General features: G+C 29.1%; 2 protein-coding genes across 3 annotated transcripts; both read right to left on the reverse strand.

Annotated features, from left to right (window-relative positions):
* Window positions 1-194: 194 nt before the first annotated feature.
* LOC122509229 (acyl-CoA Delta-9 desaturase) lies at window positions 195-8,702 on the reverse strand. The gene is made up of 5 exons (XM_043623101.1): window positions 8,370-8,702; window positions 8,131-8,261; window positions 7,632-7,837; window positions 1,900-2,085; window positions 195-588 (listed from the first exon to the last, which is right to left on the reverse strand). The coding sequence occupies exons 1-5, from the start codon at window positions 8,506-8,508 to the stop codon at window positions 279-281; spliced, it is 972 nt and encodes a 323-aa protein (XP_043479036.1). The 5' UTR covers window positions 8,509-8,702; the 3' UTR covers window positions 195-278.
* Window positions 8,703-9,211: 509 nt separating this feature from the next.
* Window positions 9,212-26,815, reverse strand: LOC122509113 (acyl-CoA Delta-9 desaturase). Of its 2 annotated transcripts, none has more exons than XM_043622910.1 (6): window positions 26,613-26,815; window positions 14,033-14,397; window positions 13,368-13,498; window positions 12,115-12,320; window positions 11,800-11,985; window positions 9,212-10,671 (listed from the first exon to the last, which is right to left on the reverse strand). In XM_043622910.1, the coding sequence occupies exons 2-6, from the start codon at window positions 14,295-14,297 to the stop codon at window positions 10,347-10,349; spliced, it is 1,113 nt and encodes a 370-aa protein (XP_043478845.1). In that variant the 5' UTR covers window positions 14,298-14,397; window positions 26,613-26,815; the 3' UTR covers window positions 9,212-10,346. The 2 variants fall into 2 exon arrangements, with proteins under 2 accessions (XP_043478845.1, XP_043478844.1); XM_043622909.1 differs by lacking the exon at window positions 26,613-26,815 and adding an exon at window positions 24,247-24,768.
* Between the last annotated feature and the right edge of the window lie 278 nt (window positions 26,816-27,093).

A 27,093-nucleotide genomic window follows, 5' to 3' on the forward strand; every position in this document is an offset into this window, starting at 1 on the left:
ATACAATTTTTGTCAGTATTTAGTTTCTATCCATTCAGATTCTGAACTATTGGCACGCCAACTTTAACTGTTTTTCGTCTTTTAAATATTAATTTCAAGAAATTATAAATAAAGAAATAATTAAGTGAAGATAGAATGCAAACTAAGCATTCGAATTCAAAACATAATGTTCCTAATATTATTAAAGAATCAAATTACTTTGAGGAATTAGTGTATTGAACATCCCCATTAATACAAAATATCTTTTAATCTCTTGGTATTATTGCAAATCTTAAAAATTAATGATGATAACGTAAAGCTGCTTTCTGTGCTTCTTCATCTGCAATGGTCTTCAATGTGTCCCAACATTCAGTGGAAGACTTCTTTTTACCGGCAGCCATAAATAATACATCTTGAACAGCTTGACACGATACGGTTTTCAATGCTGATATCAGTCCCATGGGTTCCCACATTCTAATAGCAAACGTCGTCCATCCTTTGTCGTATCCTCCGAATTCGCCTGTTTTCCAATCCCAAGGCAGCAGATAATGGTAATTTGGCCAGTATGATTTGTTAATTATAAATATCGAATTGTCATCAACCGGAAATCTAAAATTTGTTATAAACTCGTAAGTACAGTATCTAGAAATAATAGGAAAACAACAATTATCCGCCACCTATTAGTAAAAAGTAAACTATGCTACAATGCGAATTATAATTTCCCCTAAGATGTTTTAAAGATATCCTAAGAACGTCTTAAAATATTTAGGATAACTCTAATGTCTCTTGAACATGAAAAAGATTACCATAAGTGGGATGATCTATTTATACCCTAAAGACGTCTTTCGTATATCTCCAGAGCGTATTTAGAATAATCTGTATGAGTTATGTTTGAAACGTTTTTAGGATTTACTTTGAACGTATTTTCGAAATCCATATAGGATGACTTTTAAAAGACTATTTTAGGATGCCCTTTAGGTATCTCCAGAAATTTTCTCAAAAAAAGAATCCAGTAAAAAAGGCAGAATTTTCGGTGAGTTTACCCCAATACGTTTTCGCATGAAAACCGTATTGGGGGATTCGGTCAATTATGTCCTCTTGAAACTTTCGATTTCACGTTTATTGATCGACTCGACTGTGTACTGTCTTGGTACTGTCGATCTAATACCATATGATTTAGGGAGCTTTCGACGTTCGTGGGAAACTCACCGCCAATTCTATTCGCTCACAGCCAATTCTTCTTTTTTTTCTGGGAAAAGAGACCTTTTGTTATGTGTCAGACTTTCGATATGATGCTGACCATTCTAGAAGTAACTGCATCTTTAGGCTGTAGTGCTATAATTTTTGACGCGTGACAGCCCAAAAATTTGGCAGCTATTAACCAAACGTTGCGTACCCACTATTTTGGTGAAATGCTTACTTAAATTTTAGACGACTGTCCAAAAGTAATGCTGACTTATTATTGTAGTGTAACTATACGATAATAATAAGTCAGCATTGCACCAAAACCATAGTGACACTACTGTCACCTGCGTAGTTTCACTGCAGACAAAAAATCTCTCAAGTTATCCCACTTAATTTGGTGACCACTGGGAGTAATAAGAAACTTTTCTAGATAATGTGAAGAATAGAACACTTGGTAAAGTTCGCAAAATAAAATCAACAAAGAATCTTAAAATCTTTTTGTATTATAAGTTCGATTTAAATATAAGACAAAGTTTCTTTTTCGAAAATATTTACAAAATGGAAAAGAGAATTGTAAATATATAAATCATCGAATGATGAATTTGGTTTCTAATTCTTCACCTTATTTAATTACTACACACGCCATCACCATTGATGATGACGGTGCCATGACTCTTGGGCATTTTAAAGAAAAGAGTGTATAAAAGATGCATAGTATCGAAAATGGATATTAACTTGTCTCCTGGCTTGAGCCCCCAGATGAGCATAGCACTATTCACTAAACAGGATATTTGATAGGAAACAGCCAAGCGTAGAAATCCAAGAATAAAAATAGAATTCATTATAGATTCTTCCCAATATTCAGCAGGAGCATTCATCGGAAGCAGCAAGCCCAAGAACGGAAACAATATCCAGTATAATCTGAAAATTAAAAAATATTAGTATTACGAGTTATTAAGAAAGTAATAATAGTACATTGTGACGTCAAGAAATTACGAATTAATTAATTTTACATTGGGAAATTTGCGAATTATTAAGTCTTGTAACGTGATTAGAAAACAGTGGATTTAGTGCAATTACAATTACAGGTGTTGCGAAACGAGAAAGATCATCACCCGTTAGCGGAGTATCCAAACTAGGAGGGTGTAACCTGGGTCCATTAGAACTAAAGCCCGAATTGTATCGTACTTAACGACCACCGAAAAGATACGGCTAGCGAGTAGAAAAACTCTTCAGAAAGAACTGAATTTCTTTTGACGGGATGCTACCAGAGAGAATTAAAAATTTCCTCCACAGATGCTAGCACTACATGATAGACGGTGCCTAGATTGCAAGAAGACTGGTGCACATAATAATACCCCATCGCAATATTGGGCCCTCGCTGAGGTTCGAAACAAGTGTAATGCGTTCAAATTATTTTTATAAAGCACTCTTACGACACGCTATGGTTTGAGCATTAACTATATTCTCTTTGCCAGCTAAAGACAACCTTGCAGTTAGTGAACCCCATTCGAATCAACGACGCTAAGAGCAGGCGTTCAAACTTAGGTATCCCGGGTTCGTTAGGCCCGCCGGAGAAAACACGTTCACCCGCCTAGGGAGTCAAATCAATATTAGACTTGGCAGACCGACATTACAATGGGTACTGCCCATAATCATCGGTATACTATTGCTCTACGAGAAAGCCATGGCTAGCCGTAAGTAGCAACAATAAATTTGAGTATAATATAAGTAAAGCGTTTTTCTGCATTCTTCGCGGATTATACATTTCAGTAGCCTCGTTGGCAAGTCCTTTTGGAATATTTCTCGTTGCCTCATCGTCTTAACATCAACGGTTATTTTGGCGGGAATTTTCACACCTCGAGAAGTGGTGCTTCGTTGTTTATTGATGTTATTTTTTAATGGTTTGAGTTAGCGGTTGTTTGAAAGGAAAGTGTATTAATGCTCGGGCTTGATGCTAATTTAATTTATTATTAAATAAAAGTTTGGTCGCAATCTTATGATTCCCTCTCACTAAAGGACATCTAAACAGTAAAAATAAATGGATTCTACAAATTCAGAGTCGGTTCTTTGACTGGTGTTCAAGTACGCACGGATTGTGGGAGCGCATTCCAAGTGTCAAAGAGTGTGTGTCAAAGAGCTGTAAAATTATATTTAACGCATTTAAATTAGAAAAAGTTTGTTTAGATATTTGTTGCATTAAATTAACGAAAGTGGAAAATAAATATATTTATAAATTCAGCTTAAAGTGTATGATTTTTTAGTTACTTTTTTTTGGTAGATGATATATTAAATTATTCAAATATTTATTCTAACTATACTTTCTAAACAAATACTGCATGAATTACTAGATTAATTACTGAAAATCCAGTATATATTCCCCTTTAAGCAAGAAGAAATAAAATTTTATATGTATGTACTCATATATAATCTTACACACGCATGCGTCGACCTTCCCAGCTGTTGAGTGTCATGGCGACCATGGTCGCCATGTGTGTGTTTTGCAGTGTGTGATTATAAGTGTTGCTGTTTAATATGATTAACTTTCACATTTTTATAGTTTCTTGTAAATGTCTTTAACCAATAATGATTTTTCAACTCTTTAAAGCTCTAATTATTTTTCAACATATTACTATTTCTCACGTAGCATATCCCGTGTGGAGAATATTTGAATATCCCGCGCGAGTCTCCCAAGGGATGGAAATTTGGATATCCCAGGGATATCTCTGAGATGTCACAAATATCCCAGGGATGGCCCCGGGATATCTCAATATCCCGCAGATATCTCTAGGATATCCCTGGGATATCCTTTTGCTCAGAGGGTAGAGACTTTTAATTAGAGTTTTTAGCACTACAAATTGTTCTGGATTCCCAGTAATCATACAAACTGGCTAAATTAAATAAATTTGACAGCATTACTAATAGTTGCAGAATTGCATTAACTATTTGGAATCAATTATATTTATTTATTTATACACTCGTCTTTTTGCCTTAATACTAGCGTTTACAAGTGTCCCCGAGGAAATTTTCTTACATAGGGGAGAGTCTCCAGTTGTGAGACGGGTTTTATTTTTGGCCCGCAAATTGTAAACGGGTAAACGAAATTGTAAATAAAATACACCGTTCGAAAGGTAACAGAAATACGCAACTTTTATTAAAAGAAAGTGTAGTGTTTCGATGAACTCAAAAAATTTTACGATACATTTTCCGAGCATATCGCTTTTGTCAAAAAAAAAAAAATGTCTCCAGTTGTGAGACACTCATTAAAAACTGCTAAAATTTAATAAGTTTGACATAAAACGTTATGTTTAGTAGAAATAATTAAATATATTAATAATATTATATATTATTATATACTAAATAATAATATTTATTCGACAAAATATGACTATCAAATAAACACAATTTAATAGCTTTAACAAGAGCATTAAAATTGATTTCTTCTGAATCAATTGACTTTTTTCCACTTGACATGCCCAAAAATACTAGAAAAAAAATCAAAACAACATTTAAATAGTATGCCTGCAAAGTTGTATTTTTTATGATGCCCAGATGGGTGTTGACACCGTCTCACAACTGGTATGCTGTGTCTCACACCCAGAAATTGGCGCTATTTTGAAAAAGGAAAATTAAATTATTTTCAACCGTAGATTGGAACAATGCAATATTGCATCACAAAATATAAGGAAAACACTAGAAGAAAATGCATTACATTTACCATTTCCAATTAATTAACTATTGGAAAAAAGTACTTTGCATTTATTGAAAAAACGCTTTTTAGTTGATTATCACATACAGTGTTGGTATTTAACAAAACCAGTTTATATATCCGCTTCGGCGTACACGAAAAAGTTGGCTCATATAAAAAGAAATGTTTTTATATAAACCAATCGGCTTTTTAATATTGCATGTTAAAAAAAATTTACTGTCTCACAACTGGAGGTGTCTCACAACTGGAGACTCTCCCCTACTATAAACTTATTCTAAATTTTTGCGCCCACAGAACGACTTGAAAATTAGGAGTACTCGCATTTGCCTGGACCACCCGTCTAATGGGTTTTCTCTCCAGTGGAGAGGGAAACTGTAGAAAACCTCTCCTGAGTACAACCGGTTTATCGACAGTCGAGTTCTAATGATGTGTACCGGACAATAATCGACATGTACATCATTATACCTCGACGTCAAACCTCCCGCTCAGATTGTCTCACGTGCTGGAAAAATACCAAGCCAAATAAGCGCGAACCAACTACCCTTGGTCCTAAAACGTCCGCCAAGCGAGGCATCTATCCGACTGAGCTAATCTGTCGGTTGGAATCAATTAATTATACATCATAATTAATTTCCTAAAACATGCACATAACGAATTGTAGGTTCTAGTATGTTTCCGAAGAACAATCGTAGTGGATTTATCGGAGGGAATTAGTTACGTAGTCCAATTAAATGATTTTGTATGGTTAATAGGATTCCGGAACAATTTATAGTATTCCAAACTGTAATTGATAGTTACTGATTAGTATTTAGGGAAATATTTTGCTTGTCTAATTAGGTATTTCCAAATGTTTGATGTAATAGAGCAACACTGAATTGTATGATTTAATATGATAACAAATTGTTTTGGAATCTGAGTAGTGATCTGGAATTAATTAATTCAACAAAGTAGATAATTCTCTACTACAAATGGTCACCGAATTCTAAGTTGAATAAACCTAATAGCAAACAGTACAAACACGGATTTGTATACCAAACGTTTAAAAAAAATTAATTGGACTACGTTATTAATTCGCTAATACAAGTCGGCGATGATTAATTGAAGTTTACAACACTAAAAACAGTTCCGGAATACCAGTAACTACTTAGAATCAATTAACTGGACAAGATAGGTAATTATACCCTCAGACATTATACACTACGAACTACTTGCACTGAATGGTGCAAGGTATGGTCACAAGGTGTCACAGGTGCCTTGACTATGACCATATAGGTCGAGATTGCCAAGCAGTAAATACGTCGGCTGCGTGCTTCAAGTACGGACAAGCCGGCCATAAGGTAGCAGATTGCAAGACGAGCCCATGCTGCTTTTTATGCCAGGCGAAGTTCGTCGAAAAGTAGAATATCCAACATGTCGCTGGATCGGAAAGATGCAGAGTCTTCAGAACTGCCCTAGAGGAAGGCTTTGTCAAGGAAAAGGAGAAAATAAGGCTAGAACAAGAGCGGCACGGAAGCGTCAGCGGCTAAAGGGAGCATTCTTCTGCGAAGTCTGAAGCCAAAAGGTAGTTCCGTAAGTGGATAGAAAGTTCAGTATACAGGTATAGTCCTGCATGAATCAATTTATAGTAAATTGGTTCTCTATAAAAAATTTTAATGTTATCATAAACCTTCCAATTGAAGCAATTCGGTTGTAATGTTTATGTTAACAACCTTTGCAGAGCGCAAAAAAGTGCAAATCGGCAACAAATTGTTGTAGGTTATTAAACCTGAAGCAAACAATTAAATACGGCGAGGGAGTTGCAATATTCATCAGAACATAATTAATTAGACTTCATAGATGATTTCCGAATGCAAATTGACTCAATTAATTATGTTTCATAGTACAAATGATAGTTTCGAAATTGCATTAAATATGTGGAAGCATTTAATTGTATAACACAATTTCCTTTGTTTCGGAATCTCAGCTGATACCTAGAAATAATAAATTTAACAAAGCAGATAATTTTCATCTATACTACAAATTGACACCGAATTGTAAGTTGAATAAACCTAATAGCAAACAGTCCAAACACAGAATTGTAGCAAACGTTTGAAAATAATTAATTGGACTATTATTATTATACTATTATTAATTCGTTAAAAATTGTTGATGATTACTTAAAGTTTACGACACTGAGAACAGTTCCGGAATACCAGTAACTACTTAAAATCAATTAACCAGAGAAGGTGGGTAATTAATTGGATTGCACAGGTAATTTTTAGTACACATTGGCACCGAATTGTTATTGTCGATTAATACTAAATTAAAACAGTGCAGTCTCTGTATTGCATCAAACATCTAGAAATAATTAGTTGGACTACGTAAATATTTCCCTTATATACAAATAGACGTCTTTTGATTAAAGTTTGTTAAACTACAAATAGTTCTGGAATATCAACATTTAGAAATAGTTATTCGGATAATGCTGATAATAGATAATTATCTAAGGCTAACGGACATTGTTTTATTTATGTTCATGATATTACAGATAATCTCGAAAATGCAGTAACCATTTTGAAATAATAAATTCAACAACGTAGGTAATTGTTAATTATAGACCGTCACTGAATTATTAGTCATTATTATACAGCTAAAAGCTGTCAATGTTTTAATTGATAATATTTACTGTTGCGAAATTGTCAGAATGCACAAAATTGAGTAATTGACTAATTCGTTTATCAAAGTTAATAAGTTATTCATAATCATTTTTTAGACATACCTTCTCTGTATCCACACATATCCATCTACCTCAATAATCCGCATGTCAATATCCTTTTCAACCTTTTTTCTTTCGGGAGTTTCAGTCATTAAGTTACTAAATACATGGCTGTACAAAAATCCTTTATTGTGATCATATGGATCATTTTCCGTTCCATAAAACTTATGATGTATCTTGTGTGATAATACCCAATCATAAATAGGACCCTATTAAAAAAATGTTTAATAATTATTATTAGAAATTTACAGAATGAAATAAGTTTAAGGATTAACACCGTATGCTTTTCACATGTTTCTTTAATTGCTTTATTGCATTATTTATTTGTGGTGCGTTGTTTGTGTAAAAAGATTTGGTGTTCATCTACAGGATTTTTTGGAAAATTGTTAATTTTTTCCTGATGCTGCAATTTTGTTTTGCCACTAATGTTGGTGATTCAAATTTTCGTCATTGAATTGTTTTCATTATTAGTATTAATGAATAAATTGAATAGAGGACATACCACACCGGCAAGTGTGTGACATAACATTAGAAACAGTCTTATTGCTCCCGAAGCCTCAAAAGCCTCATGGGCCCAAAATCTGTGAGCTCCTGCAGTTATTCCCAATCCAGCAAGGCTCATAACAACAACAGCTATCAAAAAATATGAGAACTTATTTTCATGTAACTGTTTATATTTTACTATCACCTATTTAATTATTGCTGTATGGCAAATATTTAATTAAAAAATTTGTATCCTACCGTATATTACAGTCAACCATTTAGCTTGTGTAACTAGAAGATAGAATCCATACATTCCAAGCACCTGAAGATGAATAAACCACAGAACAGAGACCCATTTAAATTCTTGTTTCTTTACTTTTACATTTTCTTCCGGCATTTTGAATTTTAAGTAAATCCTCACTGTATGCCTGGGTTTTTTCACTGATTCTCAAAATTTTTCACTTATTTACTTTTAAGTAAAAATCTTATAGTTAAAAAAAGGATGAAGAAACTTATATTGTTTTTCACTGAATGAATTCTAACGTATCCAATTTATCTGTTCGAGACGAAAGTTTGAAAAAGACTGAAAAGTCTTCCATGCATTCAACAAAAATAATTCATTTAACCCTGCAACCTTAGAAATGAATATCATTAATTTCTACATTGTCATTTCCTTTTGGTCACATATTAAAAAGACAAGAGGTATCGATTGTCTATTATGCAATTTGTAATTTAAATAAATTTTTGTTCTTCAAAAGTTCAAGATTTTATCAAATTTTAAAAATTCGACTTCATTGAGATTTATAAAATATTTAAATTGTAACCATGCAGTATCGGTACAGAACTATTTTTGTAAGTTCTTTATTTGCGTAAATTAAAATTATTTAATATTGATATGAACAAAATTCATTTTTAATTTTACTTTAATTTATACTTATTTTAATAACATAGAATTTATAAAAACTGTTTTTATATACAATTCTTAAAATTCATATTCATGTGAACTCAAATGATGTCACTGTGCGTTCAATTTGAATAAGTGAATCGATTTTACAAATACGATAAAAATCGGGTATGTAGGAAACCTATAAATAAACCACTGTTTCTATTTTTTAAATATTCATTTTTATTTTTAAGTTTCCTGTTAACATAATTTCTACTTAAGTTTACAAATTACTCTTTCAACTTTCAAACTAGAAGTATATATTGTACCTTTTTTTAAATTCACATGCACATTATTATTGGTTTTTATATTGAGCATGAAAATTTGACATAAGGTTTTTTAACATAATTGCTATTAGGTAATTTCTATATAGTAGAATCAACGATATATTTGAAAATATAAAATAATCGACTATAAACTTTGACATTTGTATTAAGAAATGTAAACGTTCAAAAAATATTCTTCAACTTCATAAACTTTAATTTATATATATATATACATATAACTAGAGGTGAAGTTCATAAAGTGAAAATATCACTTCATTTGTACATCGCCAATAATCTCTTTCTCATTCGTAAAAATTTGTGTGATAAAATATTTAAAGAAATTCAACGGCACTTGAGGAATATTAATCAGTGTTACATTAAAATTAATATTCATAAGGCACACGAAATTATATATTACTTGAAATTTTAAACGTTTTAAGGAACAATTTTTTTTTATTTTTGTTCTTTTTTTCCCTTTCTCAAAAAAAATAAAATCATTTTCTTCTGTTTTCATAAATTTTCAAAACTTTAGAAAACATGAAAATAATTCTATACAAACAAATATGAAAAGTCTCAAATAATTGTTTTCCATTTGGTAATTATTTTGTATGCATAAAGTTGATATTGTTTTAATATATCTATTTCACAAACTTGAAGTAGGCGCGAAGTTGTAAAAATTTGGCTAAAAATCCAAAGATGTAAAATTTTTCCAAAAATTTGTAAATTTCTATTCTTATAGACAAAATATATGGAAGAAAATATGGAACATTTAGCTAACGAACTTAATAAATCTATTATGTAAATTAAAAATTAGCAAAAAAAAATAATAAAATAGATAAATCATATACTGACCGTAAATATCACAAAATAAACATTCATGACATAAATCTTGACAAATAACCAAAGACAAAATTGCTGAGGTTCATTTTTTTAAAACAGAAGAAGACTAACTACTAAAAGTAGTTTTCAAGTCGCAAGAACATTGGACGTTTTTTGTTTCTAATACATAATAATCAGTCTCTGAGTTTAATTATTTTTTCTTTCCATCTTTTTGAGTTCGCAAAAGTCTTCCTTTGGCATGTCACGATCACCAAAACCCCATATTTGACTCTCGTGACTGCCATCGCCACATTTATCTGCTCTTCGTTTCACCATTTCTGGCGAGACACTCTTGAGATCGTAGGCCCAACCGATTTTTTCGAAGAAATCGATAAAACCCGTCGTCCAATTGAAGGAATAATTACCAAGTTCACCAGTTTTATAGTCGAAGGGAAAGACATGGTGATAATTGTGCCAACCTTCACCAAGTGCTGCTAGCGATACTGCAATATTCTCGACGGGAGAAATATTTCTGGAATAATATTTATTTATCAGTGTTGAGAAAAATAGAATTTCAGGTAATAATTCCAGATAGTTTGTAATTTTGCAGAAATTTTGCGGCAAGCTTACTGGAACTTTTTGTAAGTTTTGCAAGCTTGCCGAAAGATTACTACAACACACGTGGAAATGGAAGTATGGGTAGAAAATGGCAAACTATGGGTAAAGGATGTCGAAATATGGCACTAAATTTGGCAAAGTATGGCAAAGTATTTCTAATGAGTGAATCCCATGTTTAAAGAATGACGATAAGAAAAATTAATTTTATATTAAATTCACTAAAATAAACACAAAACCTTTCAATTTTTTTATTTTTGAACCATGGGCAAAGTATGACAAAGCAGGGAAGAGGAAAAAGACGTTTTCTTAGTTTTTAAAAATTATTATCAAAATTTGGAACTTTAGCAAAGTATGGCTAACCATGAAAAAAAACTATTTTTTTATATTTTCAAACTATGAACAAATTATGGCGAACCATGGGAAGAAACAATTTTTTAAAACCATGAGCAACGTATGAAGAACCATGGGAAGAAAAAAATCTATTTTTTTATATTTTCAAATTATAAGCAAAGTATTTAGAACCATGGAAAGAAGGAAAACTATTATTTTTATACCTACTATTATTTTTATATATTCATACTTCTTTCCATGGTTTTGTCATACTTTGCCCACAGTTCAAAACTTTGTTTAAAAGTTTAAAAAAAACTGTTTTTCTTCTCCCTATGCTTTGTCATACTTTGTCCATGGTTTAAAAATTGAAAAAATTGAAAGGTCTTGTTGTTTATATCAGTTGATTTAATGAAAAATTAATTTTTGTTGTCACCATTTTTTAACCATGGGACTCGTTTATTAGCAGTTCTATACCATACTTTGTCAAAATTTGTGCCATGTTTAATATTTTATTATTTACTATTTAATATTTATGTAGTGCCCATCTTTTACCCATACATTAATTGTTTCCAATCTCCGGAAATAATAAAATTTTGTAAATTCAATTGAAAAATTAAATATATTTTTAAAATAAATAAATAAATAAAAAAATTATTACATACGTATGATGGTGAATTTAAAAACAAGTTGTGTTAAATAAAATTATTCTTACTTGTCGTAAGGTCGTTGTCCCCACAAATGTGCAACGCTATTGACAAAAAAAGCGATATTCAATGTAATGGAAAAGCGGAAGTTGAAGTTTACCCAGAATGAATTCCACAGAGTTTCATTCCAAAAATAATAAGGCACCCATACTGGAAGTGCAATAGCCAGTAAAGCGAAGAGAGGAATATACAGTCTAGAAGAAAATACAAAAATAATGATTTAATATAGATTATGAGGAATAATTATAAAACTTGCAACTATAATTATTAATATGATATTGAATAGTATAATATTCATTAAATAATTTGAAACTAAAAATTACGTTTTTTGCCACATGACAATTGGATCACTTTCTAAATCCCGCATGTCGACTATTTTTCGTTTGGCGATAACACTTGGATGTGGAGTGGTGAAGAGCCAACCCACATGGGCAAAGAAAAATCCTCTCTTAACGTTATGTGGATCTGCATCAGTTTCACTGTATTTATGATGAATTCTATGGTCTAAAACCCATGTATGTACATCTCTCTGTGAAGAAATACATTTTTATATTTAGTTTTTAGTTAATTTTATTAATTACCATCTTCACAGCACAGAAAATTTTCTGACATTTTATTAAATATTTACTTGCAAAGTTTGAAATATTTATTGAAATAACTTTGCTTTTAAATATTCCAAGCAATGCAAGTAAATATTTAATTGGTATGTTTTTAGGACCTTAATTTTTGTCAAATACTGTAAATATTTAATATATTTTCGGTGCGGGGGCACGTTTTTGGTATTTTTAAACATACCACTACAGTTAAATCCGCAAAGTTGATTCAATTAACTTTAAATATATCAAATAAGTATAGTTTCTCCTGTTCCCAATTTTAATATTGTTGCACTTATATTAAATAAATAATTTAGGGTTCAACTTTTATTAATGTGTTCATTTATATTCCCTCGGATTTGTTACTCAAAGAATTAGATGATTTTCTTGATTCCATTTCTGCGTCAGCGATGTTTTTAAATTAAAGAGGAGTTAGTTCATCAACATATTTCACGTATTGTATTAGTTTCAAAATTATAATTATAATTCATTTCCTTTAATTATAATTATAATTGTACGGTTTTTTTTGTCTATTTGGAACCATGTAAGCATAGCATTGTTATGTTTTTGGCGACTTCAAAGAAGGGCTGTATCTGAGAAAAGCGACACTATAGATAGTGTATATGATCTTCAAAGGGGAATTTACATCATTATGGTTACAATTCGAACAGCAATGACAAGGAGAATTTTTTATCACGAAGAGGACAGAAACTTGGAAACAAAATTAGAGGATGGAGGACAATTTCCTATTCCAGTAGAACAAGTGATTATTGTTGAAATAACTTGACACTAAAAATCTTTCTGCTTCTTTAAATCGAAAACAAGAATTCTATGTTTCTACAATTTTTGTAAAGCGTTGTACCTTTTTGACAGCAAATAAATTTTCGTTTCGAATAAACTTCTTAAAATTCCGTTAAGTTCCCCAAACGGGTTATTAAAGAACCATCAAATAGTAGTTAATAAATAATTAAATAAATACATACCTGCCCGGTTATTGTAAAGAGAAATGCCAACAACAGTCTTAATGGCCATTTTGCCTTATAAGCTCGATGGGACCAAAGTCTGTGAACACCAGCGGTGATACCAAAGCCAGAGGTGTAAATCGTTACGAAAGCTGAAATCAATAATAATAAAAAAGAATAAGGTTTGCGTGTTATAAAATGGTTCTGTGTCCTATAACTTCTATGTCATTTTCACGTAAAGCACACTTTATAAGACGAAAGATTAATGTTGATAAGAAACATACTACTGAATACCATGCTTTATTTTACATCGGTTTCTCTGAAAATGAGCTCCAAATTATTTTTAACTATAGTTTATATGTTTGCGTGACTTTTCAAGAGCTTTTATCGAATTTGAAAACTTAACTTTTACACGTAAATTTATTTTTCAAAGAAAAATGTATTCTTTACATTGTATCAAGTTGATAGTTATTGGAATATGATACAATCATATTTTTTTTTGCTCGTCATAGATGATGTAATAAGCAAGATTAAATATTCATTTTCATGTCTCGTAAATTTCAAGAATAAATTATTTATTATCATCGAAAATAGGACTGAAAAATTTTAATTCTTGCAATTACGAAATCAGACTTTTGAGTTTAATTTTTTACTGTTTTTTAAAAAAAATATGATAAAAATCTTACCCCAAAGTGATGTGAGAGCCTTTGCTTGTGTAAGACAAAGATAAAATCCATAAACACAACCAAAATGGATGAACATTTGGGCTGCAAGATCGGGCCATTTAATTCTTGGAGTATATTCCACATTCTCCTTACTTAATTCCAAATCATTGGCACTGTCTTTTGGAAAATAATCTGTAAATTCATCATCTTCATTTTCATCAAGTACAATTTCGTTTTCCTTTAGAGAACAAGTTCCATTGACTAGATTCTCTTCGATTTGTGTCATTTTATAGATTTAATGGTTATTTTTCTTCTTTTATTGAGTTTTTCTTTCTTTTCTCGTTATCATTAACTTTTTCGTTAATTTTGAAATTCTTTGCTGAAAGCTGAAACAAATTTTTATTGTTATTGACAACTTTTAACTTTTATCAAAATTGCCAAAATCAAGATTTATTGAACAAGTGTTAAAATTTCATTTCTTTTGATACGTCGGAAGAATTTAAAATCGTTCTATATCAATCTTGATATACTTTTAATTACGATTAAATTGATTTTATAATATAATAAGAGCAAAAAAAAATATTTTTGAAAATAATTGAGATAAACGCAACAGGTGTTCAATTTATCGTTTGATATTTGTAATAAGACAACAATCTTGATAAATATTTTTAATTGCGATCAGATTTGATTTTTATTATTAAACTTGTAAACAAAAAAGAAGTAAACTTTTCAATAGTTCAAATTTTTCTTATTTTTATCCTTGAAATAGTTATAAAAACTGTTTGTAGAAATAAATTTTTTTTCCTCCACCGTTTGTCTGCTGTGTTAATTTTTAAAAATCATAATTAATTTATGAATTTAACTTTTTTTGATTATAAAATAAATATTATGAAAAAATATTTCTTTTTTTCTGCAGAGAAAAAGAGTTAAAAGTGTTACTTGAACTATGACATAATTTTCAATTAGTTCTTTCTTGCAGTTATGTTAGTTCCATGGTCACGTCATTCATGCAAAACAATGAATGCACAATGACCTTCTCATGGACACAGAAATTGCAGAACGTAGTTTATGTTGCGTATAATTTTCTAAAGGCGTGGTGATTTCTAAAATGTATTTTCTGTATTTAAACTTGTTTTTAAATATTTAAAGTTTTTTTAAAGTTGTTTTTTATGCTTTACAATTATTTGAAATTCTGCGTATTCTGATTACAAATTTAAAATTTATTTTGGATTCATTTTTCGATATGAATTAAAAAACTGATAAGCATTATATTTACAGCAAAAATATTATCTAAGTATAATAAAATGGTTAAAAAATAAAAAGTATTTTAAAAAAATTCAAAATTGATAATCAATTCAGATGTTTTTCAAATGCAGAACCTTTTTACGTCATAAAAAACTTCAGATCGAGATTTTAGCACCATATTCTTTGCTAATAATACTTGCTCTTTGAAATTCTTTTGCTCCACTTTAAGTTTATTTTTAAAAACATTTACATACTTTTTTTCTTTCCATGTTAAAATATGTGGTGACAAAAAATATATTTCTAATACTAAAAAATTTCTAATCTTTATTAAAATTCTTCTTCAAATCTATTCTTTCTCTTCATCTATAGACACAATATTTATTTACATAAATAAATATATAAATAATATTAAAAATGTAAAAATAATTGCAAAATTGAATTTTTAACCTGTAAATTTTATTGCAGTATCATAAGTTTTTGTGATATTTGATTAAATTTTCTGGTATGATTAAATACGGCATCAATCAATCCTTTTTTTGTCTAGATGTGACATATAAATAATTTTGTAGTAGGTTTTCTACACGTAAAAAGTGAAATAAAAGGAGGGAAAAGTCTGTAAGACGATGTTTGTGGCGCCGGCTAGGCAGGGTAATTTAATTAGCTGTCCTGATCACCAGAAAGATAGTAAATGATTAAATTGATGCAATGAAAAAGAAGTGTAAAAATTTAAAAAAAGTTGTGTCACTGTATTTTTTTTTATTTAAAATTAATAATAGAAATTTCTATTATCCTGACGTTTTTAATCATGCACGAAAGTATAATTAACTAAATAAGAAAAATATAATCATAATAAAAAAATATAATTCTCATTTAAAAAATTCAACCCGAATTGCTCTCATAAAAATAACTGACACAAAATATTTTTAGATTCTAAAGTTACTTGATTCTTTTCGGCAGTTGACTGAGTCTTAGTCGTTACGGAAACTTTTAGGAAAGAAAATTTAGAAAATAAATTTGGAGTGAACGGAATCGAACCTTGGTTCGACGGATGCGAACAGAGAACCCTATTCACTAAGCTACGCAACAACTTTGACTTCTAAAATACAGTTCCAAATCTAAAATATTTTTCCAGAAATAGATATTTTAAGTTGGAATTATATTCTCTATTTTTTAAGAATCAAAAAAAATCACAAAAATCGATTCAATTTTTCTCCTTTTTGAAAATAAAAACTCAAATCCCATTGTAATCTACTTCAGAAAAACAAGGTAATGAAAATTAGATTTAGAAGCAATTTAAAAATTGCATATTCATTTACAGGAAACTTATTAGTAACCTAGAACTCTTGTACAACTCATAAAAGTAAAATTTCTTCGAATGGATAAAATTTTTCCTTTTTTTCGTTTCAATACACACATCAGTGACGTAATATTTCTCATGTTTTATCTTAAACTTGTAAACATAGATAAAATTTTGTTCAAGTAGACAAATGATACTTTTCAACACCCAGGTGCGATAATCTATGCAATATCTATAAGTGTAAATAAAAGTAAATATAATCTTTTTTTCTCAAAAACAAATTGATAAACCATATCACTTAAGTAATCGATGGATGGAAAAAAAAATTTTTAACAATAATTGCCATCAATAAAAATTATTTTTATTGATTCATAAAATGTGAAATGTACTCATTAAGTAGTTCTTTTTTATTCATAAATTAAGTACAAAGTAGCAATAAATTTCTCTACAAACGTAAATGTATACAATTTTGAGTAATTAGTTAATGAAAAAAAATTGACGTTATTGTAGCTTTTAGATAACTATTGACGTCATTTTTTCTCATTGAAGCCAATTGGATGTCAGTGCTCTGAATTTGTACCAAGAATAAATAAATTTAAAAAAAAATGATAAAAATAAAGAAAATAAAACTAATAATAATACTAATAATACTAATAATAGTACTAATAATACTAAAAATAATAATAAAGAATAACAATAAAAATAATGAAAGTATGTCAAAAAATAGTTAATAAATTTTTTATGTTAATAAGTGTGAATTGAAATTTATTTTGTATTAAAACCATGGACGATATTTAAATTATGTAATAGTTTCAAATATAGACATGAATAGAAGAAAACTTTTTTAAGAAAAATTGTTACTTCCTTTTCCGTTAGGTAATAAATACAATTTATATATATATGTGAATTTTTGTCACGTGACTATTATTTATATATACGAGACACGCACATTTATTTTGACCGACGCGAATAAGAGTGATGCCTTTCACTTACCGGTTGTTATACAATTTTGTGCTTCAAACACAATTTATTACTTATTATCATAGAAATTATGTCTAGTGCTCTAATGATAAAATTTAACACATATGGACCATAATTGTTGATAAAAGTTATTAAATACTTGAATATAACAGTCTAATGAAAGTTTTCATTCTAATTAACAAATAAAAACTGTAAAATTCTTACAAATAAGAAAAATAAAAACACCGCTTGTGAGAGAGACTCTAGCGCTATCTGGAAGCAAACACAAAAAATGCGCGGCAATATTTAAAAATGAAAAATTTGTTTCGAAAGAACGATATTAAAATTTAATCGTCGATTTAAAAGAAAATATTGTTATATGCAAAATAATTTCTCTTCATACGTATATTACATGTATAACGAACTATATATATTTTTGTATCATATGATCTCTTCTTAAGATCTCTCGACTTTTGTTTATATGATGTCGATAAGGTTCGACTTGTGGAGTCGCTTATGGGATGACAAATACAGTACTGTAACGTTAGTCCCTTGCCGGCTCTTGTCTTGTGAAGACTTCTTTAAAATACATTTTCGACTTTGCTTAATTACAATTAACTATCTTTTATTTAACCTGAACTGCTTCCCGTTTATTTAAATTCCAATAGGTTATGGGCCCAGGCACATAATAAGTGACAATAAGTGCTTTTGGGTATTTTAGTGTTTTAAGTGACAATAATAGTTTTAGTGCATTTTAGTGTATAGCAACTCTAGTGACAATGAGTGCGGACATAATAAAAACGAAACGGAACATCAAACTATTCAACGGTGAAAAATATAGTATTTGGAAATTTCGTGTTCGTGCACTAATAGCTGAAGAAGATGCATTGCAGGTCCTTGACGAAAATAAACCAAATGAAGTATCAGACGAATGGCAAAAACGTGAACGTATCGCTAAAGGTTCCATCATTCAACACCTTAGTGATTCTATGATTGGATTTGCAACTGAACAGGATACCGCTCGACAAATATTTAAAAAACTGGATGAGATATACGAAAGAAAGAGCCTGGCAACACAACTGGCTGTTGAAAAGAAATTACTAGGTTTTAAACATAAAGGGGACACTCCGTTAACAAATCATTTTGTCGAATTTGATGAAATGATTGTCGAATTATCAGCAGCAGGAGCAGTATTAAATGAAACTAGTAAAATTGCAAGACTATTACTCACACTTCCGAATTCTTACGATTCTGTTGTCACCGCGATTCAAACACTTTCGGACGAAAATTTATCCCTCGCATTTGTGAAAACCCGACTACTGGACTATGAAATAAAAGTGAAAAACGAAAGTGGAGAAACAAGCGGAAAAGTTTTGCAGGCAGCAACTCAACAAACAGATAAAAATCGAAAACATTCATCTGGCAATCAAAGAAAGTGGAAAAATCCTAAATCGCATTCCAAAGGAAAACCAAATTATCATCGAGAAAATAATTCGAAACATTCACATTCAAAATACGGAAACCACAATAAAAATGCTATTAAAAAATGTGATCATTGTGGTAGAAGGAATCACGAGAAAAAGGATTGTTATTACTACAAAAGAAATTCACAAAATCAAGAAGAACGACAACATACTATTCAAACTGTTCAATCAAATGATAACAGAAGTTTCGCGTTTGTGAGTGATACCGAGAATACATTAAACATTGCAACGAGTGATTCGAATAGATTGACATTTCTGCTTGACTCCGGTGCTACAGATCATATAGTGAATCAACCAGACATATTTACAAACATCACAGAATTGGCAGAACCTCTAAAAATTTCCATCGCTAAAAAGGAGGCCTCTATCACCGCTTCAATGAAAGGAACAATCAACATTACAACAAACTTGGGATTTAAGGGGCAACTAAAAGATGTCTTATATGCACCTGATGTACCATATAATCTTTTGTCAGTTCGTAGAATCCAGGAAGCTGGAATGAGAGTTACTTTCTGTGAAAATGGAAAAGTGACTATTGACAAAGATGGTAAGAATATTCTTATTGGTAAGTCCAGAAACAATTTAATATGTGTAGATTTTATAATAAATAAAAGCATGTGTAATCAAGTAAGAATTGATAAAAACGTGCAATTAAACACATACGAATTATGGCATGCACGTTTAGGCCATATTAATAAATTAAAATTTTTAGAGATTAAAAGAAATAATCAACTTCCTGATTGCCAACAATTAAAATCCATAAATCCCACAGACGAAATATGTGAAGCTTGTGTATATGGAAAACAAGCTCGTCTCCCTTTTTCAAAGAATAAAGATAGGGCTCATGTAAAAAGACCATTATTTGTTGTTCATACAGATGTTTGTGGTCCAATTACTCCCTCAACTATAAATGATAAAAATTATTTCGTAACTTTTCTAGATGAGTTTACTCATTACGCGGTTGTTTATTTACTTTCTTATAAATCAGAAGTTCTCACATGTTTTCAAGATTTTGTTGCTAAATGTGAAACACATTTCAATCTGAAAATTGCTCATTTATATTGTGATAATGGGAGAGAATATTTGTCAAATGACTTCAAATCGTTCTGTGTTAATAAGGGTATACAATATCATTTAACTGTACCACATACTCCACAACAGAATTCTGTTGCGGAGCGCCTAAATAGGTCATTGACCGAAAAAGCACGTGCAATGATACACGGAGCAGATTTAGGTAAAGAACTCTGGGGTGAAGCTATTCTTACGGCAGCATATCTGCTTAACTTAACCCCTACAAAAGCCATAACAGACAACAAAACACCTTTTGAACTTTGGCACAACAAGTTGCCAAAATTAAATCACTTAAAAATTTTTGGGTGTACTGTTTATGTTCACAATAAAACGATGAAATCTAAGTTTGATAAAAAATCATTCAAAGGTATTCTTGTTGGTTATGAACTAAGTGGCTATAAAGTTCTAAATGTGGAAACAAATAAATTCATCATTGCCCGTGATGTAATTTTCGATGAAGTTAATTATAAAACTTCACGACCACCCTTATATAATAAAGAGATTGAATCAGAAAATCTCAACACAAAAAGAACGAAAACTGATCATTTGTTGGAAATCAGTAATAAACAAGAGAGTGATATTAACAAGTCTGTAATAGAAACAGATAAAGTTAATATGTCGCCGAACCCTAACATAAACTCTCAATTGGAGTCTGACATAAACAAACCGCGGCGGAGCGCAAGAATTAAAAACATGCCTTCTATTTCTTATGAAGAAGTAAGTAATATTACTGAAAGTTTTTACACGTGCGCTCAGTCTGCTGTTTGTGACACTCCAAAATCATATACTGAAATAAAAAACCGTGATGATAGGCTTCAGTGGGAGATGGCAATGAAGGAAGAAATTCAATCTCTTTTACAAAATAATACCTGGACTTTAGTACCTTGTCCAAAAGATAAAAATATCGTTGATTGTAGATGGACATTTGTTTTAAAACACGATGGTTACGGGAATCCATCAAAATATAAAGCAAGGGTAGTTGCAAAAGGTTTCAGTCAACAATATTTATTAGATTATGATGAAACTTTTGCACCAGTCGCGAGAATAACAACTTTTAGAGTATTAATTGCTATCGCCAATCAATATAATTTGTTAATCCATCAAATGGATGTTAAAACAGCTTTTCTTAACGGTTCATTAAAAGAGGAAATTTACATGCGCGTTCCTGAGGGGGTTGAAACTAATAGTAAAAACGTGTGTAAATTAAATAAAGCGATATACGGTTTAAAACAATCAGCTAGATGCTGGTTTGAACGTTTCGATCAAGTTTTAAAACAACACGGTTTTGAGAACTCCTCGGTAGATCGTTGCTTATATATTCTCGACAAAGGACACATTAATAAAAATATTTATGTAGTCTTGTATGTCGATGATCTCATAATTATCACTTTCGATAAGAAAACTATAATTAGTTTCAAACAATATTTAATGAAACATTTCTCCATGGTCGATTTAAATGAAGTACAATTTTTTCTGGGAATTAAAGTTGAACGAAAAGAAAATACAATCACCTTAGATCAAAGTGCATATTTGCAAAAAGTTTTGCAAAAATTCAATATGAAAGACTGTAACAGTATTAGTACTCCGTTACCACCAAAATTAAATTATAAAGATTTAAATTCGGATGATCATTATGAAGCACCATGTAGAAATGTTATTGGTTGTTTAATGTACGCGATGTTGTGCACGCGTCCCGATTTATGCGTTGCAATCAATTTACTCAGCCGTTATCAGAATAAAAATAATAAAGAACTTTGGCAATGTTTAAAAAGGGTTCTTAGATACGTTAAGGGGACATTAAATTTGAAACTAATTTACAAGAAAAGCGATTACAAAGAAGTATTGATTGGTTATGTTGACTCGGATTGGGCAAGCAATGAGAATGACCGAAAAAGTACCACAGGTTATGTTTTTAAATTGTTTGACCAAAATACTATTTGCTGGAATAGTAAAAGACAAAATTCAGTGGCTACGTCATCAACTGAAGCTGAATATATGGCTCTTTATGAGGGCGTAAAAGAAGCTTGTTGGCTTAAAACACTTTTACTAAGTGCAAAATTGCAAATTTTAAAACCAATTACAATATTCGAAGATAACAATGGTTGTATTGCTTTAGCCAATAATCCTACTGATCATAAAACATCAAAACATATTGATATTAAATATCATTTTTCTAGAGAAAAGGTAGAACAAAAGGAAGTAATGTTAAAATATATTTCAACAGGTAACCAACTGGCTGACACATTCACAAAGTCACTATACCAGCTGTTCAATTCCAATCAATCCGTCTCAAAATTGGACTGGAGGAGTTCTAAATATACTAAGATGAAAATTGAGTTCATACTGGAGCCTTGAAGAATTCATCTGTAACAGTCACCTATCCTCAAATTTTGTATGCATTGATATGATTCAACAAGAATGTAATTCAATATTTTTTGTTTGGTCTGATTAGGTTTTATCTGAGGTTTTCCTAATCCTTCGCAACAAATGTTGGGCTTTCTATGTACCTCAGTGTCAAAATGTAAAACCGTGTAATTATTTTGAGTGGGAGTATTGTTATATGCAAAATAATTTCTCTTCATACGTATATTACATGTATAACGAACTATATATATTTTTGTATCATATGATCTCTTCTTAAGATCTCTCGACTTTTGTTTATATGATGTCGATAAGGTTCGACTTGTGGAGTCGCTTATGGGATGACAAATACAGTACTGTAACGTTAGTCCCTTGCCGGCTCTTGTCTTGTGAAGACTTCTTTAAAATACATTTTCGACTTTGCTTAATTACAATTAACTATCTTTTATTTAACCTGAACTGCTTCCCGTTTATTTAAATTCCAATAGAAAACGTTCGCTATTGCGTAATATATAAATTTAGAACTATTGTAGCTTGCAATTATAATTCATTTCTAACTAGAGTTTTAAAGGAAATTTCGCAATTAGAGATAAAGGTATAATATTAGTAAAAAAAAAATATTCACGAAAGAAGGAATAAAGAAATAAATTAAAAATGGTGAATGAAATAAATTTAAAATGGTGGAAGAAATAACTTATTAATGAAATAATATTTTAAACCTTTTTTAATTTGCTTTAAAAGAAAAAATAAACGAGAGAACTTTAATATGTAAGAAATACACAACTATTTAGTTATTCAATTTCTAAAAATAAATTTCATATTTTTTCGAGTGTTTTCTTTTAAATTCATTCTTTTTTCTATATATATAATATCTCTATTACGTGTCAACTCGAACATCAAATAAAGCAGAAGTTATGATGACTCAACTTTTTGTCTGCTTTACGAATTTTACTTATAAATTTTAATACTAAAATTTTTCCGCTTGTTTATATTTTCTACACTATATTATTTCATAACAATGTTATAGTTTATAAAAAAGATACTTTATTTCAGGCAAAAAATTAATATTAGTCAAGATAAATTTTAGTAAAAAAATTGTAGTGAATAGAAATTTAATAAAAATAAATATTAAAAAAGATTTTTGAAAAATTTAGTACAAAAGATTGTAGATAGAAAAAATTGGAAAAATGTAAACAATTTTTATTTAGAGTGAAGATTTTTGTAAAATTCAATGTCAAATTGGGTATTAACTTGCACAGTTGGGTTTTAATGAACATTTTCGAGTTTAGTCCGCAAAACGTTTATTTCTTATATGCAAAAGACATTGTAACAAGAAACTAAGCAATTGTTATACGTGCTGGTGATAAGAGTTCACTAAAAGTGACTTTGAGAAAATGGAATAAACGAGTTTAACATGTTCGTTTAAACAAATTGTAAATATACTCTAAAATATGTTCATATTTTAAATTTTTTTTCGCATTCAAATCAATATATTTTTAATTTCATTTCTAATATCTCATGTAGGAAATAATTTTAAATAATATTACGTTTTAATATGAAAAATAGGAAATTTGTCTAAATGTAACAAATATAGGTAAAAATAGTAATAATAAAATTATTTTGAAAAACTGTTATATTTCCAAAAATTGCAAAGATATTCAAGTAGCATTTGTTAGGATTTTTTTAATTTAACAAAGTTTGTTTATTTAAAAAAGTAAATTATTAAAGCAGACTTAATTTTGAAACCAAAATCAACGAGAAAAAGAATCGAACAAACAATAAAATAATGAGACAAAAAATTAAAATACCAAATATACCTGGATTAATTACGTTCCATATCCAGCAACGTCTCGAAATATCTCAAACTTTATTTGCATTAATAATTCTTGACACACGTGTTTCTCGAAAGAATTTATCAAATGTAAATATTACTCATTATATCAATGTGGAAAAACATCGTATTGAATTCAAAAATTTTGTGAACCTTTCGAAAAAAAACTGTATATATTTATAAGCAGACGAGAAACTTCTTTCTTTAAAGGAACCAAAAAATATACACACCACTTTTTTTAAAACTATAATTGCAATTTGAAATTATAACTTTTACACACACACACATACACACTTGCAAAATAATTTTTTCTTTTTTTAAAAATTTATGATACTTTTTAGAATTTTATTTTTTATAAATAAAGAATAGAACAAAATCTAAAAACAAATAAATAAATAATTATAAAAGAAAATTTATCCCTTTTCTTTTAAAAGACACTTTTAATTTCAATTTTTGTACGCAAAGGATCAGCGTGCGTAATATTACCACGATTACAAACGAAGAAAGACTGATCGTATAAGTTTATGAGAGAAACCGGCCGGTGATCCAAGCATGCAACCTCTACTACCTATACTATTACTATCTATGTATTAAGTAACTATACACAAGAGAGATTGTAAAATACATTTATAAAAAAAAGAATTGGTGCAAATGGCGCGCTCTCTCATTCCGACATATTAGTTCCAAATGATAAATTTTCCTTCCAAAAATGAAAATAAACTCTTAAATTAAGAGGAATATTTTTTTCTATTTTTTTCATTTGCTGCTTACATTAAATATATTTTCAATGGTAAAAATTTATAATTTTCCCTCTTAATTTAAAAGAAAACTTGATTTTGATTTGCTTTATTATATTCAGCACCTTTTTTGAAAGAAAACAATTTTTATAATAACTTAAAACGCATACAATAAAAAATACACTATTTGGTAAACTATTATTAATTAATTTAAATTAATTATTTTTATTGTTATTATTAACTTTTTTCAACATTTGTTTACTACTTTACAAAAAAGTGCCTTTTTAAATATTATTAATATTATTATTATTATTATTTAACATTTATTTATTGAACCTTTATTTATATTCAGGTAAATAAATTGTAATCTTATCATTATTATAATTATTATTTTATCATTATTGCTGTTATATGCCTCAAATTATTTATTTATGTATATTATTATTATTGCTACTATTATTTTTAATATGTTTACTATCATTATTTACATTTTTAATATTATTAATTAAGTTATTATCATTACTATAATAATTATTACTATAATAATTATTACTATAATTGATAAAACTTTTTTTAAAATAATAATTGAATATTATTCACAATAATAAAATCACTTTTTTATTTTAAAAATAAAATATAATGTAAAAATAAGAAATACGGGGAATTGAAACGTTGAATAGTTGAAATTTGTAGTAGAAGAGAGGTAAATTTATACAATATGTGTGAGTCTATTTAGGTATAGTTGAAAATGACAAGACTCTTTAAAGTCATTAAAAAGGGATCCTCAGGTACACATTTACAGTATACTTTGAAGTTACTTACTTAGAATAATAAAAGAAGCAAAAGAAACGAAAAGAAAATTGAATTGAAGATATAAATAATTTATCTAATTCGTACGAAAAATTCACACTTTCATTTTTATTTAGTTATAATTAATTTGTTATTTAAATTAAAAAGCTAAATACGTCATTATTACTGAAAATTTAAAAAAAATTTTTTTGAAGTAATTTTTCACGTGGAATGACCACTGTACAAAAGTATATTAAGAGCATTCCGTGCAAATTTTAAGTGAAAAAATTTTTTTTATTGTAATAATTTTTAAATTTGCTGATTTTACATGGAATGTCCCTCATTTATTTTTATCAAAAGGGTATTTCGTGCAAATTTTTTTTTTTAAATTTATTTCTTGTTTGAATTTTTATTTCTCTCGACTACTTCTATGCAACCAGTGAAGTAATTGAATTTTCTTTATTTAATAATAGTAAAAAATGTTTTCCTAGGCTAATATTAATATTAAAAAATAAATTCAGTTAAAGAATAAAAAAATATAAAAGAATAATATAAAAATAGCAAAAATATAAAATGTAATATAATCCTAAAAGTAAAAAGTATCTGAAAAAGTATTCATTTTTTAAATACAACAAGTTTTCTTCTTTTTTTAAATTTTTATGTATAGAATTCTGTAAATTGGATTGAAGCAATTAATAGAGTGAAAATTAATTAGATTAGTCAAGTGAAGGAAACGATAAAAAAGTTGTGTTGCCCATTGAATAAAATTAAAGTCGACGATCATGAATAAGATTTCAATGTAGTGGAAAATTTAAGTATCACTTACATGCCTCTAAGTACACATAAAATTAAAATTCATTCACTTGTTCACTATTAATAAAACAAATTTAAATATTTGGAGACAAAAAAAACTTTCAGTTTCCTTTCTAGATTATAACTGACGGTTCAGTCGACTGTTAACTTCTTATATATTGAGATTTTCATTTTCAGGTATAGACCGAATGCAAGTGTATGTGTTTGCCTATTCGAAATTTTCTGTACAAATTTATTTTAGGTTTTCTTCGAAGTCCCCTTACACTTTAGGTCCCTTTTTCAATGAGACGAGTATCCCCAACTGTGTTTCAAATATTACGATAACTTACAATGTATAAAGCCCCTTTCGTTAAATATTTCACAATTCATAAGAATAAAATTTATATTATATTTTCTTACTTCTTTAGATTTATTTACTCTCCTTTCAAAATTATCGTTAATTAATAAAATTATGAGAAGAAAAATTGAATTTTATTATTTATATGTATAAAAAA

This window comes from Leptopilina heterotoma, unplaced genomic scaffold, assembly GCF_015476425.1.
Source record: "Leptopilina heterotoma isolate Lh14 unplaced genomic scaffold, ASM1547642v1 Lhet_6, whole genome shotgun sequence".
Classification (NCBI taxonomy): domain Eukaryota; kingdom Metazoa; phylum Arthropoda; class Insecta; order Hymenoptera; family Figitidae; genus Leptopilina; species Leptopilina heterotoma.

What these genes read in the sequence shown, in the direction of transcription:
- LOC122509229 (XM_043623101.1), bottom strand. Translation starts at nt 8,508, where the DNA reads ATGCCGGAAGAAAATGTAAAAGTAAAGAAACAAGAATTTAAATGGGTC. An exon ending in ATGGTTGACTGTAATATACG is followed by an intron (nt 8,262 to 8,369) that starts GTAGGATACAAA and finishes ATTTTTTGATAG; the next exon opens with CTGTTGTTGTTATGAGCCTT. An exon ending in GTCACACACTTGCCGGTGTG is followed by an intron (nt 7,838 to 8,130) that starts GTATGTCCTCTA and finishes TTTTTTTAATAG; the next exon opens with GGTCCTATTTATGATTGGGT.
- LOC122509113 (XM_043622910.1), bottom strand. Translation starts at nt 14,297, where the DNA reads ATGACACAAATCGAAGAGAATCTAGTCAATGGAACTTGTTCTCTAAAG. An exon ending in GGCTCTCACATCACTTTGGG is followed by an intron (nt 13,499 to 14,032) that starts GTAAGATTTTTA and finishes TATTGATTTCAG; the next exon opens with CTTTCGTAACGATTTACACC. An exon ending in GGACAACGACCTTACGACAA is followed by an intron (nt 10,672 to 11,799) that starts GTAAGAATAATT and finishes ATATTATTCCAG; the next exon opens with AAATATTTCTCCCGTCGAGA.